The sequence below is a fragment of the Aotus nancymaae genome, unplaced genomic scaffold, assembly GCF_030222135.1.
Source record: "Aotus nancymaae isolate 86718 unplaced genomic scaffold, 86718_ANA_hifiasm-v0.15.2.pri h1tg000030l, whole genome shotgun sequence".
Taxonomy (NCBI): Eukaryota; Metazoa; Chordata; class Mammalia; order Primates; family Aotidae; genus Aotus; species Aotus nancymaae.
The window spans coordinates 23,384,982-23,397,836 of NW_026988443.1; the positions used below are offsets into that span (position 1 = coordinate 23,384,982).

General features: G+C 42.3%; 1 protein-coding gene and 1 long non-coding RNA gene across 3 annotated transcripts in view; one reads left to right on the forward strand and one right to left on the reverse strand.

The window, feature by feature from the left end:
- CDH3 (cadherin 3) overlaps positions 1 to 12,855 on the forward strand; it is a 53,925-nt gene that overhangs the window by 21,629 nt on the left and 19,441 nt on the right. The window contains exons 1-2 of one of the 2 annotated variants that reach the window (XM_012437366.3): positions 1,601 to 1,638; positions 12,724 to 12,809. In XM_012437366.3, coding sequence (XP_012292789.2) covers positions 12,729 to 12,809 — 81 coding nt within the window. In that variant the 5' untranslated portion in view covers positions 1,601 to 1,638; positions 12,724 to 12,728. Of the gene's footprint in view, positions 1 to 1,600; positions 1,639 to 12,723; positions 12,810 to 12,855 lie in introns of those variants that run through there. The other variant, XM_012437365.3, reaches the window with a different exon arrangement.
- LOC135277258 (uncharacterized) lies at positions 1,790 to 6,432 on the reverse strand. Its single transcript, XR_010344862.1, has 2 exons — positions 4,873 to 6,432; positions 1,790 to 3,638 (listed from the first exon to the last, which is right to left on the reverse strand). It is a non-coding gene; the product is annotated as an uncharacterized LOC135277258 (long non-coding RNA).

Here is a 12,855-nt window from a genome sequence, read left to right on the forward strand (position 1 = left end):
TAGCTCTAGTACCCCAGGGACCAAAATCTTCTTGCCCAAGTTTTATTAGTGGCGCCAGTTCAGGACCTGAGGCTAGGCTTGGCAGAATGATCTTTAGAGAGGAGCTTTGAACATAGGCCAGGGACTCCTGGTTCCATTAGATGTCTTCTATCTACTGCAGATACATAGAGCTCTGGCTTTTTTGTTGTTGTTAATTTCTTTTTTGTTTATTTATTTTTACCTACAATGTATTATTCTATGATATTAATTGTTAATTTCTCTAGAAGCGGTATCAGGTTACTGATTCCCTTTTTCCCTTCCCCGACAATATTTTAGGAAATGTGCATTTAGGCTCAGTGCTAAAAGCTGTCCATTTATATTGGTAGAGCAAACACCTCTTTATCGAGTTCATTGGCCTTGTGATTCAGAATCATTGTGGGAGAAACTGAGGCTAATGTAGTCGAATGACTGTCTGAAGCCCTGGATGGGTATGGAAGAAAGAGCTATGTCCCCTTCCATTTTCCAGCCTTAAATTCTGAACTATTGCCCCATGTGCTCATCATCAGCTTGCTCCAGAAAGAGTCTGACGCAAGCCCATTCATGCCCCTGTGATTTGGCCAAGATGTGTGGCCTTGTGGAACCATGCTGCAGTTAGGAACAGGAGTCAGTTTACTTCACCGACTATTAAAAGACGGGGTAAAGGAGGGATGAGTGATGATGAGACCTGGTTTCGTATCGGGTTCATTTTGAAACTAGTGATACAAGCCAGTGGTGCCAGGAAGCATCTGGGAGGAAATTGTAATGATCTGCCCCAGAGCTTACCATTTACCAGCCTGTCTGTGACTCATAGGTTGCAGAGGAAGACTACTCATGTTCCTACCCATGCCGCAGCAAGTTTCCCTAGAAAGACCAGCTTGTCCATAAAATCTCCATCTTCTGCTTCCTTCAGTAAACCACAGAGCACCCCTACAAAACAGCCCTCTCCAAATGCAGACTGAGCCAGTTCCCTGTTGTGCCCTTTGGTCCTGTGTGTCATTGTCTTTGATCAGCTTCATCCACTGAGTAAAGCATACAGCTGTAGCTAATTTCTTTCCACTTTGAGAGAGAATTTTTTGGTAGTCTAAGAGGCCAGGATGTGGATGTCAGAAGCCTAGGTTAATTGTGAGTGGGATAAGGTACCTTTTTTTGAGAGCTTACCTTACTCTGCGCCAGACACAGTATTCAGTGCTGTTTGAACACTATCCCTTTTAATCTTCCTAATAACCTGATGAGGTAGGTATTATTGTTTCATTTTCCACATGAGGACACTAAGCATCCATATACTCATACAATTTGCCCAATCATGCGATACATAAGTGATACTATAGGGATTGGAATCCAAGTCTTTCGAACTCCAAATTTTATAGTCTTCATTACTTCCCTGCCTTCAGGCTCTAAAACCTGATCTTGCTGCTTCCTGGGGCAGTTCAACCCCTGGCAGCCTCTTGTTTCCCGAGTTGTCAGATGGGGAGCAGTAATACCACCTTGCAGGTTATTTTGTGAGGATTTGGGTAGGAAAACACCTGGCTGGGTATCCTGAGCAGAGTGGGTGTTTGAAGCTTATTCCTGTCACTCTGGACCGTTGCTCCTTGGTTGTATTCTGCACCCAACTCAAAGCAGGTTAGAGCTGATGGGGCCAGGCCCTTGGTGTACCTGGAATATGCACCCTGAGTGGGAGGCTGTTTTGGTACAAGACAAATACCAAAGAGACCAAGCTTGGATTTGTTTTAACAGGCAGGTTCGTGGGGAGGAAAAACACCAGCCGAGAGTATATAAGAAAAAGAGATTTATTTACTATATATATATATATATATTTACATTACCATCCACATCAACACCGGCATAAGAATCAGCACGGGTAATCGCAAGGTCAATCTGGAAGCCTTCTGTCCACTTACAGCAACACCGGCAGCACGGGTAATTAAAACAACACCGGCATAAGAATCAGCACGGGTAATCACAGCAACACCGGCAGCACGGATAATCCAATCACAGCAACACCAGCACGGGTAATTACAGCAACACCGGCATGGGTAATCGCAAGTTCAGGCTAGAAGCTTTCTGTTCTCTCTCTCTCTCTTCATAACGCTAAACTGTCTTCTTTATACTGTATTAACACTGGACTGTCTTTATACTGTACTAAAAAAAGGAATTCATTTCTTTTATACTGTGCTAAGAAAAGAAGTTTATTTACAGTTTAAGATATGCTGACTCCGTCTTCATTATGTAACTGCGTCCTTGAATTGCTTTACTAAAAAGTGGACGGGAACTGGTCAGGTTCCCAGATCCGGGTTCAAGGTGAGTTGAGCTCACTCTGTGCACCGAATGCTCTCAACTTATACAAGGAAATGAAGATCATGAGGAGTCTGTGCAAAGCTTTATAAACAATTTAGTTAACCCTTACATTCGGCCCTAAGGCTTTCACAGAGGACATATGATCTTTATTTACATTTTATGTGTAGTATGGGTTGGACGATATATATTGAGTAGTGATAGCAGAGTAACAAGAAGGCAAGCAACATATTAAAATACAACATGTTAAGAGTAGGAGACTTACAAGAAATATTTGTTTTAACCAAGCAGTAGGTAACCAAGAAGTGATCCAGTTAAACAAATTTCATTCTTCTTTATTTTGTTTGATTTTTTGCATTAATTGTTTGAGCTTGTCAATTTTATCCTGTATTTCTTGACTATTATCAGTTAAATTAAAACAACACATTTCCTTTGATTTTCTTACATCCTTGGTGATGGAATAATAATAAGTAATCAATGGCGGCCCTATTGTCTAAAATAGCTTGTCGTAAGTTGTGCTGTTCATTATTTAATAGAGCTAGTGCTTGAGAGGTTTGATTTAAAGCCTTTGCCATATTACATCCTAGGTGTTGTAACTGCCTTTGGTTTATAGGCCCAAAGAAAAGTGTACCAATTACCCTAGCAATCATTGCTGCTCCTTCTGCTTCCGATAGGAAGGTTATCTGATTATTACAAGTTTTCTGATCTACAGGTATGGATCGGCGGGTTCTACTACTATTATGTTTAAGCTGTACAATGCTATCCTGAGTAGGGAGAAATACAGAAATGCGTGATAAGCAACATTTAGTATTGGTTGTGACATTAGCTGGAATATAATTGTAAGTATAGCTATTACAAGTGAAAAACCATCCAGTGGGTAAAGTTACATAGCCTTTAACAGATGGGTAATTTTGAGTAGTATTACACAAAAGTGTGCCAGGTATAGATTTACACTGGGTAGTACAATTAATAAAGTTTACACAAGTGTCATTAGGGGTAATAATTGTTTTAGGAGTATATAACTGTAAATAGTTTAGAGGCAACGTATATGAAGATTTTCCCCAATTAGTTAAATCATCATAGGATATAGGCTTGTCAGGGAAATTTGCAAGGAAGGTCATTTCCTTAATATCTTTGGCAGGTTTACATACTGGTCGAAGACAGTTTCCCAGCATATAATGATGGTGATGATCTTGTTCCAAGCAGAAAGAAGTGACATTTAACACTCGCGCCAGCGAGAGCCAGAAGTTTTCTTCACGACTTGGAGATGATATCAGGACAATGGCAAGGCGTACAGTTGTCAGGATTATGAACATCTGTAAAGAAAGCTTTACAAATTTTGATGAAAATTATGGTCTGTGATATAAATGGTTAGTGGGTATTAGGACAGGTACATCATTGGGTGGGATTAGCACATAGACACAATTATTTTTCCCAGATGCAATTATTTCTCCTTTTTGTAAAGGCTTATTAGGTGATGATTGGACCCATACATGTTCACCTCGTTTAAGTGGTGTTTCGGTGCTACCAAAACCAAGATGTAAATTTTGTGGAGGATTTCTTTGGCTTTCCCAGATAGTATTTTGTAATACAGGTATAATTAAGATTTGGGCTATTCGATGTCCCTTTGGTAATATAAGGTCCTCATCTTGTGAATTATAACATCAAATTTTGATTTCACCGTAGTAATCTGTGTCAATAATACCTCCCAATATCATCATTTCTTTTAATGTCAGACTAGACCTTGCTGCAATTTGTCCATAATAACCGGGGGGGTATTTGGATACCTATGTCTGTAGGAATGGTTTGATGCATTTTACTTTCTATTTTAATAATGGAATAGCAAAATAGGTCATAACCAGCAGCTAGTTTAGTAGCATTCCAGGGCTGAATGGCATCAGGGTGGTATTTCCACCATTTTATTACAGCAGGGGCAACACAATGAGTCTTTACCTGTAAATGAGAAGTGCTACTGACCATGCGTTGTAATGGTGTTTGTCCATCAGTTAAAGGGTGATTATTTAATTGCATTAAGGCAGATAATAAAAAATCTTTCCAGGCATAATAGTTGGGGTTTCCTAATTTTCTTAATTTTTTTTTTTTAACAATCCATTCATTCTTTCAATTAATCCTGCAGCTTGAGGATAGTATGGGATGTGGTATACCCATTCAATATTATGTTGTGCACAATAATCAGCAATAAGCTTACCTTTGAAATGAGATCCATTATCACTTTGTATTTGTAAAGGAGTTCCATAGTATAATATTATATAATCCAAAGTTTTTAAGGTGTTAAGTTGAGTAGCTCTCTTATATGGACAACCAATTAAAACTCCTGAGTATGTATCCACTATGGTGCAAATATATGCACATCCTCTGGACATAGGAAGAGGTCCTATGTAATCTATTTGCCAAATTTGGGCTGCTTGTTTTCCTCATGCTAATTCTCCAGTAATTATTTGGGGGACCGTTTTTAGGCGGTCCTGATTACAAACTGGACATTGAGTAGTAATAGTTTTACAGCTATCCAAGGGCAAATAAATACCTCTTTCTTGGGCCCACCTGTACATAGCTTTGTTTCACAGTATGGCCAGTATGTTCGTGTATCCATTGGGCACATTTTAGATGATCTTCAGCATGGGTATTGGAATTAATTTTAGTTAAATCAGCCTTTTTATTGTGTAATTTTTTAACAGAATCCAAAGAGGTGTGAGCATCTACATGAAAAACAGAAACATTAGTACATTGTAAAACAATCTATATATTTTGCCATATTTCTGCTCCCCATAATGATTTGTCTCGAATTTTCCACCCATCATGTTCCCATTGTGTCTGGATCCCAATCAGCCTTAGCGGTAGCAATGACTGCATGAACCTTCTGAGCATTTACCTTTCCCTTCCTTTTACGATATTTGTACTGAGCACAACGCACTGTAGCTTTTTCAGCTACCACCTGATACGTTTTGACTTGATCCCCCAAAATAAGGTTTTGACATTGTAACATAGATAATTTACTTTGTAAATCTGCCAACTCTTTTTCCAGCTGCAATTTTTCTTGCATAACCTTCTGTCTGTCTATATATTGCTTTCGATATGCAGATAACAAGATCCAACCTCGGTGACTTACAGCTGCCATTTCTTTTCCTTTCTCCACTGGAACTAACTCTAAGGTTTCACACACCTGCATAGGGTCAGCGGATCGCAAACGACCATCCCAATTCTCACTTAATCCTGTTCCACAAGCCCACATACGAGCTACTGATGAGAAGGTGGGATCATCCCACCCTGGAATATCACAAGTTACAGCTTTAATTTCTTGCTTAAAAAGAGGCATGTTGCTTTCCCTTCTCCCCGAATCCTGCCGACTACGCCAATTTGTTTTGGTACAAGACAAATACCAAAGAGACCAAGCTTGGATTTGTTTTAACAGGCAGGTTCGTGGGGAGGAAAAACACCAGCCGAGAGTATATAAGAAAAAGAGATTTATTTACTATATATATATATATTTACATTACCATCCACATCAACACCGGCATAAGAATCAGCACGGGTAATCGCAAGGTCAATCTGGAAGCCTTCTGTCCACTTACAGCAACACCGGCAGCACGGGTAATTAAAACAACACCGGCATAAGAATCAGCACGGGTAATCACAGCAACACCGGCAGCACGGATAATCCAATCACAGCAACACCGGCACGGGTAATCGCAAGTTCAGGCTAGAAGCTTTCTGTTCTCTCTCTCTCTCTCTTCATAACGCTAAACTGTCTTCTTTATACTGTATTAACACTGGACTATCTTTATACTGTACTAAAAAAAGGAATTCATTTCTTTTATACTGTGCTAAGAAAAGAAGTTTATTTACAGTTTAAGATATGCTGACTCCGTCTTCATTATGTAACTGCGTCCTTGAATTGCTTTACTAAAAAGTGGACCACGGGAACTGGTCAGGTTCCCAGATCCGGGTTCAAGGTGAGTTGAGCTCACTCTGTGCACCGAATGCTCTCAACTTATACAAGGAAATGAAGATCATGAGGAGTCTGTGCAAAGCTTTATAAACAATTTAGTTAACCCTTACAGAGGCACATATGCCTATAATATATGACTACTGGCTTCTCCTTGACTGCTGACACTGTCCCTTCTAAGAACAGATGGACAGCCCAGATACTATGCTACAAATATTTGGAACTATGTAACGGTGGAAATATGCCAGTGGGAAGCAGATTTTGTAGACAGCGGAAAGAGGATTTCTGGCTCCCCTGGGGGAGTAGCAGCCCTAGAGTTTTGGGAATTAAGTCTTCTGAATAATAGGGGAGTCAATCCATTAGCCTCCTGCTGGGTAACCTGGTAGGAGAGGATTGGAGTCATTATGTCTCTCCTTAAAGGAAATAATTGACAGAATTGTCTGGTTAGCCCTTTACTGGCTGAAGACCTTTCCTTAGGAAGAGGACTGTTTTAAGATGGAGAAAAGCAGCCAGGCACGGTGGTTTATGCCTGTAATCCCAGCACCCTAGGAGGTCAAGGTGGGAGGGTCACTCGTGCCAGGAGTTCTAGACCAGCCTGGGAAATATAGCAAGACCCATATTCCACTGTTACATAGTTCTAAATATTTGTAGTATAGTATCTGGGCTGTCCATCTGTTCTTAGAAGGGACAGTGTCAGCAGTCAAGGAGAAGCCAGTAGTCATATATTATAGGCATATGTGCCTCCCACGCAGGGTGCATATTCCAGGTACACCAAGGGCCTGGCCCCATCAGCTCTAACCTGCTTTGAGTTGGGTGCAGAACACAATCAAGGAGCAATGGTCCAGAGTGACAGGAATAAGCTTCAAACACCCACTCTGCTCAGGATACCCAGCCAGGTGTTTTCCTACCCAAATCCTCACAAAATAACCTGCAAGGTGGTATTACTGTTCCCAATCTGACAACTCGGGAAACAAGAGGCTGCCAGGGGTTGAACTGCCCCAGAAAGCCCCAAGATCAGGTTTTGCTCTATTTCCTATCTGCCCCCAATCCCTGCAAAAAGAAAAGTGACGCTTAGGTTTTTTAAATCACTGTTTGAATAACTAATGCAGACACAACGGTCAGAATTCAAAAGTGTACAATAGGCCGAGTGTGGTGCCTAACACCTGTAATCTCAGCACTTTGGAAGTCTGAGGCAGGTGGATCACTTGAGGCCAGGAATTCGAGACCAGCCTGGCCAAAATGGCAAAACCCCATCTCTACTAAGAAATACAAAAAATTAGCTGGGCATGGTGGCAGGTGCCTATAATCCCAGCTACTTAGGAGGCTGAAGTGGGAGGACTGCTTGAATCCAGGAGGCAGGGGTTTCAGAGAGCTGAGATTGTGCCACTGCATTCCAGCTTGGTAACAAGTGAGACTATGTCTAAAAAAAAAAAAAAAAAATAGTATACAGTTAAAAAGTCTTCTCCCTCAGCGAGGCATGGTGGCTCATGCCTATAATCCTAGCACTTTGCGAGGCCGAAGTTGGGTGATTACTTAATCCCAGGAGTTTCAGACCACCCTGGGCAAAAATAGACCATGTCTCGTTGTTTAAAAATAATGTTGAAGGTCGGGCATGGTGGCTCATGCCTGTAATCCCAGCACTTAGGGAGGCCAAGGCAGGCAGATCACCTGAAGTCAGGAGTTTGAGACCAACCTGGCCAACATGGTGAAACCCTGTCTCTACTAAAAATACAAAAAAATTTAACTGGGCATGGTGGTGGGCACGTGTAATCCCAGCTACTTGGGAGGCTGAGGCAGGAGGATTGCTTCAACCCAGGAGGTGGAGGTTGCAGTGAGCCAAGATTGTGCCACTGCACTCCAGCCTGGACAACAGAGCAAGACTACATCTCAAAAAATAAAAAAAAATTTTTAAATAAAAGCCTCATTCTTGTCCATAAGCCCAGTTTTTTGGGTTGCCTTCCAGAGCTATTTTACAAATACAATTTAAAAATATGAATGTTAGCATATAGGTTCTGAATATATTGCTCTATCCCTTTTTATAAAGGGTACAATTTTTAAAAATGAACAATATATCCTAGAGATCTTTCCATATAGATACGGAATAGGAGCTTCCTCATCTTTTGTATCTTTTTTAAATGGCTGTTTAGTGTTTCATTGGATAGATGTTGGCATAACACAAAGATAAGTAATCCCTTATTGATGGACATTTAGGTTGTATCTGAACTTTTGCTATTACAATTGATGTGGTGTTGATTAATTTGGTTAGATAGCTAAGGCATGGTGATTTTGGAGTATTCCGTAAAAATTCAAAGATACTTGAGGGTAGATACTGTGGTTTCCTGGTATATTCCTAGTGTCTAAAAGAATGTCATTGGCACATAGGAAGCATTTAAGTACTGAATGAATGCCGCATTGAAGAACCTGGCTTTAGAAGCTGCCCACTCTGGGTTCTCATTCTAATTCCATGCACCAGCTGTTAGACCTTGGGCAAGTCATCTCATCATCCCCCCACCCCAGCCCTAGTTTCCTCATGTAGTAAATGCTGGGTAATGCTCAGCCATGAATGTATGGACCCCCCAGAACCTTACACAGCACTCTGTGTCTCAAAGAAAAAAAAAGTAGTAGTAGTACATAGATGTTATCTATTAATAGTAATTTAGGAGGGGAGGGATTTGAAATGGATGTACTTTTTTTTTTTTTTTTGAAAAGACAGGGTCTACCTATATTGCCCAGGCTGGACTCAAACTGATGGGCTCAAGCAATCTGCTCATCTCAGCCTCTCAAGTAGCTGGTACTACAGGTGCATGCCACCATGCCCAGCTGAGATTTGATGCCCACTTGCTAGGTTTGCTAGCAAAGTACCAGCTACAAGGGTGGCTTAAACAACAGAAATTTCTTTTTTCTTTTCTTTTCTTTTCTTTTTTTTTTTGATATGGAGTTGTGCTCTGTTGCCCAGGCTAGAGTGCAGTGGTGCTACCTCCGCTCACTACAACCTCTGCCTCCCAGGTTCAGGTGATTCTCCTGCCTCAGCCTCCCCAGTAGCTGAGATTATGGGCATGTGCCACCATACTTGGCTAATTTTTTGTATTATTAGTGGAGATGGGGTTTCACCATGTTGGCCAGGCTGGTCTTGAACTCCTGACCTTGTGATCTGCCTGCCTCGGCCTCCCAAAGTGTTGGGATTACAGGTGTGAGCCACTATGCCTGGCCCATAAATTTATTTTCTTGTAGTTCTGGCTTATAGATGGACATCTCCCTGTGGCTTCACATGGTCTTCTCTCTGTAAGTACTTGTGTCCAAAGCAAACTTCTTTCTCTTCTAAAGACACCAGTCATACTGGATTAGGGCCTACTTTGACTTCATCTTACCTTTTTTTAATGAGATGGAGTCTTGCTCTGTTGCCCAGGCTGGAGTGAGGTGGCACAATCTCAGCTCACTGCAACCTCTGCCTCCCAGGTTCAAGCAATTCTCCTGCCTCAGCCTCCCAGATAGCTGGAACTACAGGTGCAGGCCACCACACCTGGCTAATTTCTGTATTTTTGGTAGAGACAGGGTTTCACTGTGTTGGCCAGGCTGGTCTTGAACTCCTGACCTCAGGTGATGTGCCCATCTTGGCCTCCCAAAGTGCTGGGATTACAGCTGTGAGCCACCGCCCCTGGCCAACTTCATTTTACCTTAGTTACCTCTTTAAAGTTCCTAGCTTCACATGTAATTGCCATTTTAGGTACTGGTGATTAGGACTTCAACATATGAATTTTGGAGGGACACAGCTCGTGTTAAGGGAAAACTTGGACCTACAGAAAAATTGAGAAAAAAGTTGCCAGTGGGTAATCATGACGGAATGATTATTGCAGTGAAATGGAACATAAGTTTCTGGTAACCCTAATCATTGGGAAAGTTCGTTTCCTTCCAATCATTTTTCTGTGCATAGTTATACATCCTTTATAGTAGTTCTGCATTCTACTTGTTTTACTAGCATAGTATAAGAATTTCTCTATATAAACTGTTACATTGCGTAGCTGGATAAATACCCCATGGAGTAAGTGCCCCCATAGATTATTTAACTTGTGCCCTCTGTTGAAGATGATTTGACCTTTGCCACATATCCTTCCTGGTCCTTCTAGCACTAAGGCAAAGCAGAGTTCCTCAGAAGATGAGTCTATAAAGCTGTGTGCTGGCAATAAAGGGCAGGGCCACCCTGGGGATCATGTGGCCCCTGGGACCCTCTGGAACTGAATCAAGCCTCAATCCCCTTTCCCCTTCCTCCCACTGGCCAAGCACATCACAGCTCAGCACTCCTCAGCGGGGATGTTGTCTAGGAGGCAGGGCTGGTTCCTAAGCAATCTTCTTTTTCCCATGATCACGTTCCAGCCTTCCCACAGAGGATCCTTCTGTATGTGGTAAGCTCTTGGGCTCTGAGGCAGCTCTTTATGGTCCTCGACCCCCTCTGTCCTCTTCCATTCACTGAGTTTGCTGCCTAAAAGATGCCCAGTGTCTTTCTTTGCCTAGATTGGTTTTGCCTGGTTTTGAACTTCCTGTCAATGGAATCATGCGTATGTTCTGCCGTATCTGGCTTCTACTATTCAACCTTATGTTTGTTACATTACCTATGTTGTTCCCTGTCCTTGTGGTTCATTCACTTCATCTTGTGAATATACCACAATGTTTCTACCCATTCTCCCTTGATGGACGTTTGGGCTGATTCCAGTTTAGCTATTATGAATAGTACTGTTATGAACCTTATAATGCATATGTTTTGGCAAGTGTATTTTTGTTGGGTCTGTACATCACAGTAGAATTGCTGGGTCTTAGGGAATTCATATATCAATTTGTACTGCCAAATTGTTTTCCAGAGTGATTGTCCTCCCATATCAGACTTTTGTTTGTGTGTGTGTTAAAATAGGCATAACATAACGTTGACCATTTCAACTATTTTTAAGTAAAGAATTCAGTGGCACTAAGTCCATTCCCAGTGTTGTGCAGCATTGCCGTTATCTATCTCCAGAGCTTTTCCATCATCCCCACAGAAACTCTGTACTCGTTAGGCATTAGATACTAGCTCCCCTCCCTTCTCTCTCTCTCTAGCCCCTAGTAAATTCTATTGTTTTTATTTTTAAGAGATAAGAGTCTTGCTGGAGTAAGGTGGTGCAGTCATGGCTCATTGCAGCTTCAGATTCATGGGCTCAAATGATCCTCCCACCTGATTCTCTCACATTGCTGGGACAGGTGCATACCACCACGCCCAGCTAATTTTTAAAAAACTTGTGTAGAGGCCAGGTGCAGTGGCTTACATCTGTAATCCCAGAACTTTGGGAGGCCAAGGCAGGTAGATCACCTGAGGTCAGGAGTTTGAGACCAGCCTGGCCAACGTAGTGAAACCTCGTCTCTACTAAAAAAATAGAAATTAGCTGAGTGTGGTGGCACGCGCCTGTAATCCCAGCTACTGAGGAAACTGAGGCAGGAGAATCGCTTGAACCCAGGAGGCAGAGGTTGCAGTGAGCTGAGATCGTGTCACTGCACTTCAGCAGAGGTGACGGAGCAAGACTTTGTCTCGAAAGAAAAAAAAAAGGGGGGGGGGATAATACCTACCCTGGTAGCATAGTTGTAAGGATGAAATTCTCCTCTAGGCCAGGCGCAGTGGCTCATGCCTGTAATCCCAGCACTTTGGGAGGCTGAGGCAGGCAGATCATGAGGTCAGGAGTTCGAGACCAGCCTGACCAACATGGTGAAACCCTGTCTCTACTAAAAATACAAAAATTAGCTGGGCATGGTGGCGTGCACTTGTAATCCCAGCTACTCAGGCTGAGGCAGGAGAATCGCTTGAATCTAGGAGGCAGAGGTTGCAGTGAGCCGAGATTGTGCCACTGCATTCCCGCCTGGGAGACAAGAGTGAGACTCCACCTCAAAAAAAAAAAAAAAAAGAAATTCACCTCTAGCTGGTGAATGGTGGTTACTAACTCAGAGTGCTTGTTGAAAGAGTAACCAAGCAGAGGGGGATTCAGAAAGAGTGAAATGAACTAAAACAACCAAAAGTTGTCTCAGTGATCTGTGTGGGTGTATATATTGTATGTAAATATATAGACTCTTGGCTTTCAGAAAATCTTCTGCCTTTAGCTATGAGCTTAGTCAACCCCATGTCACATGAGACCACCTGGGGCTAATGTCCCTGAATGTCTATGATATTGGTCCTCTGGGCTCATAAACAAAGAAGAGTTTGGCCCACAAACTGACCACGAGGCAATCTTCCCTCTCGAAACCAAACTTGGAAGCCTCATACGAAACTTGTATTAGTCACACTGCTGGTCAGAGGAAGTAAGCCAAGTCCCCCTTCTTCAGCCACTTGATAACAGTCCTTGATCCAGTCAGGGGACTCTTGTCAGTCTTGTTTCCTGGAGCAACTTCCAGAATACTCCTGCCTTCCTAATACTCTGTTTTCCCCTTCCCCACAGTATTCATGGGCTGCCGTGGGCAAGAGTCGGCTCTGTTGAACACTGATAATGACGACTTCACTGTGCTGAATGGCGGGACAGTCCAGGTAAAACACCATGTCCACCTGCAGGACAAAAGAAAGATGTTCTCTG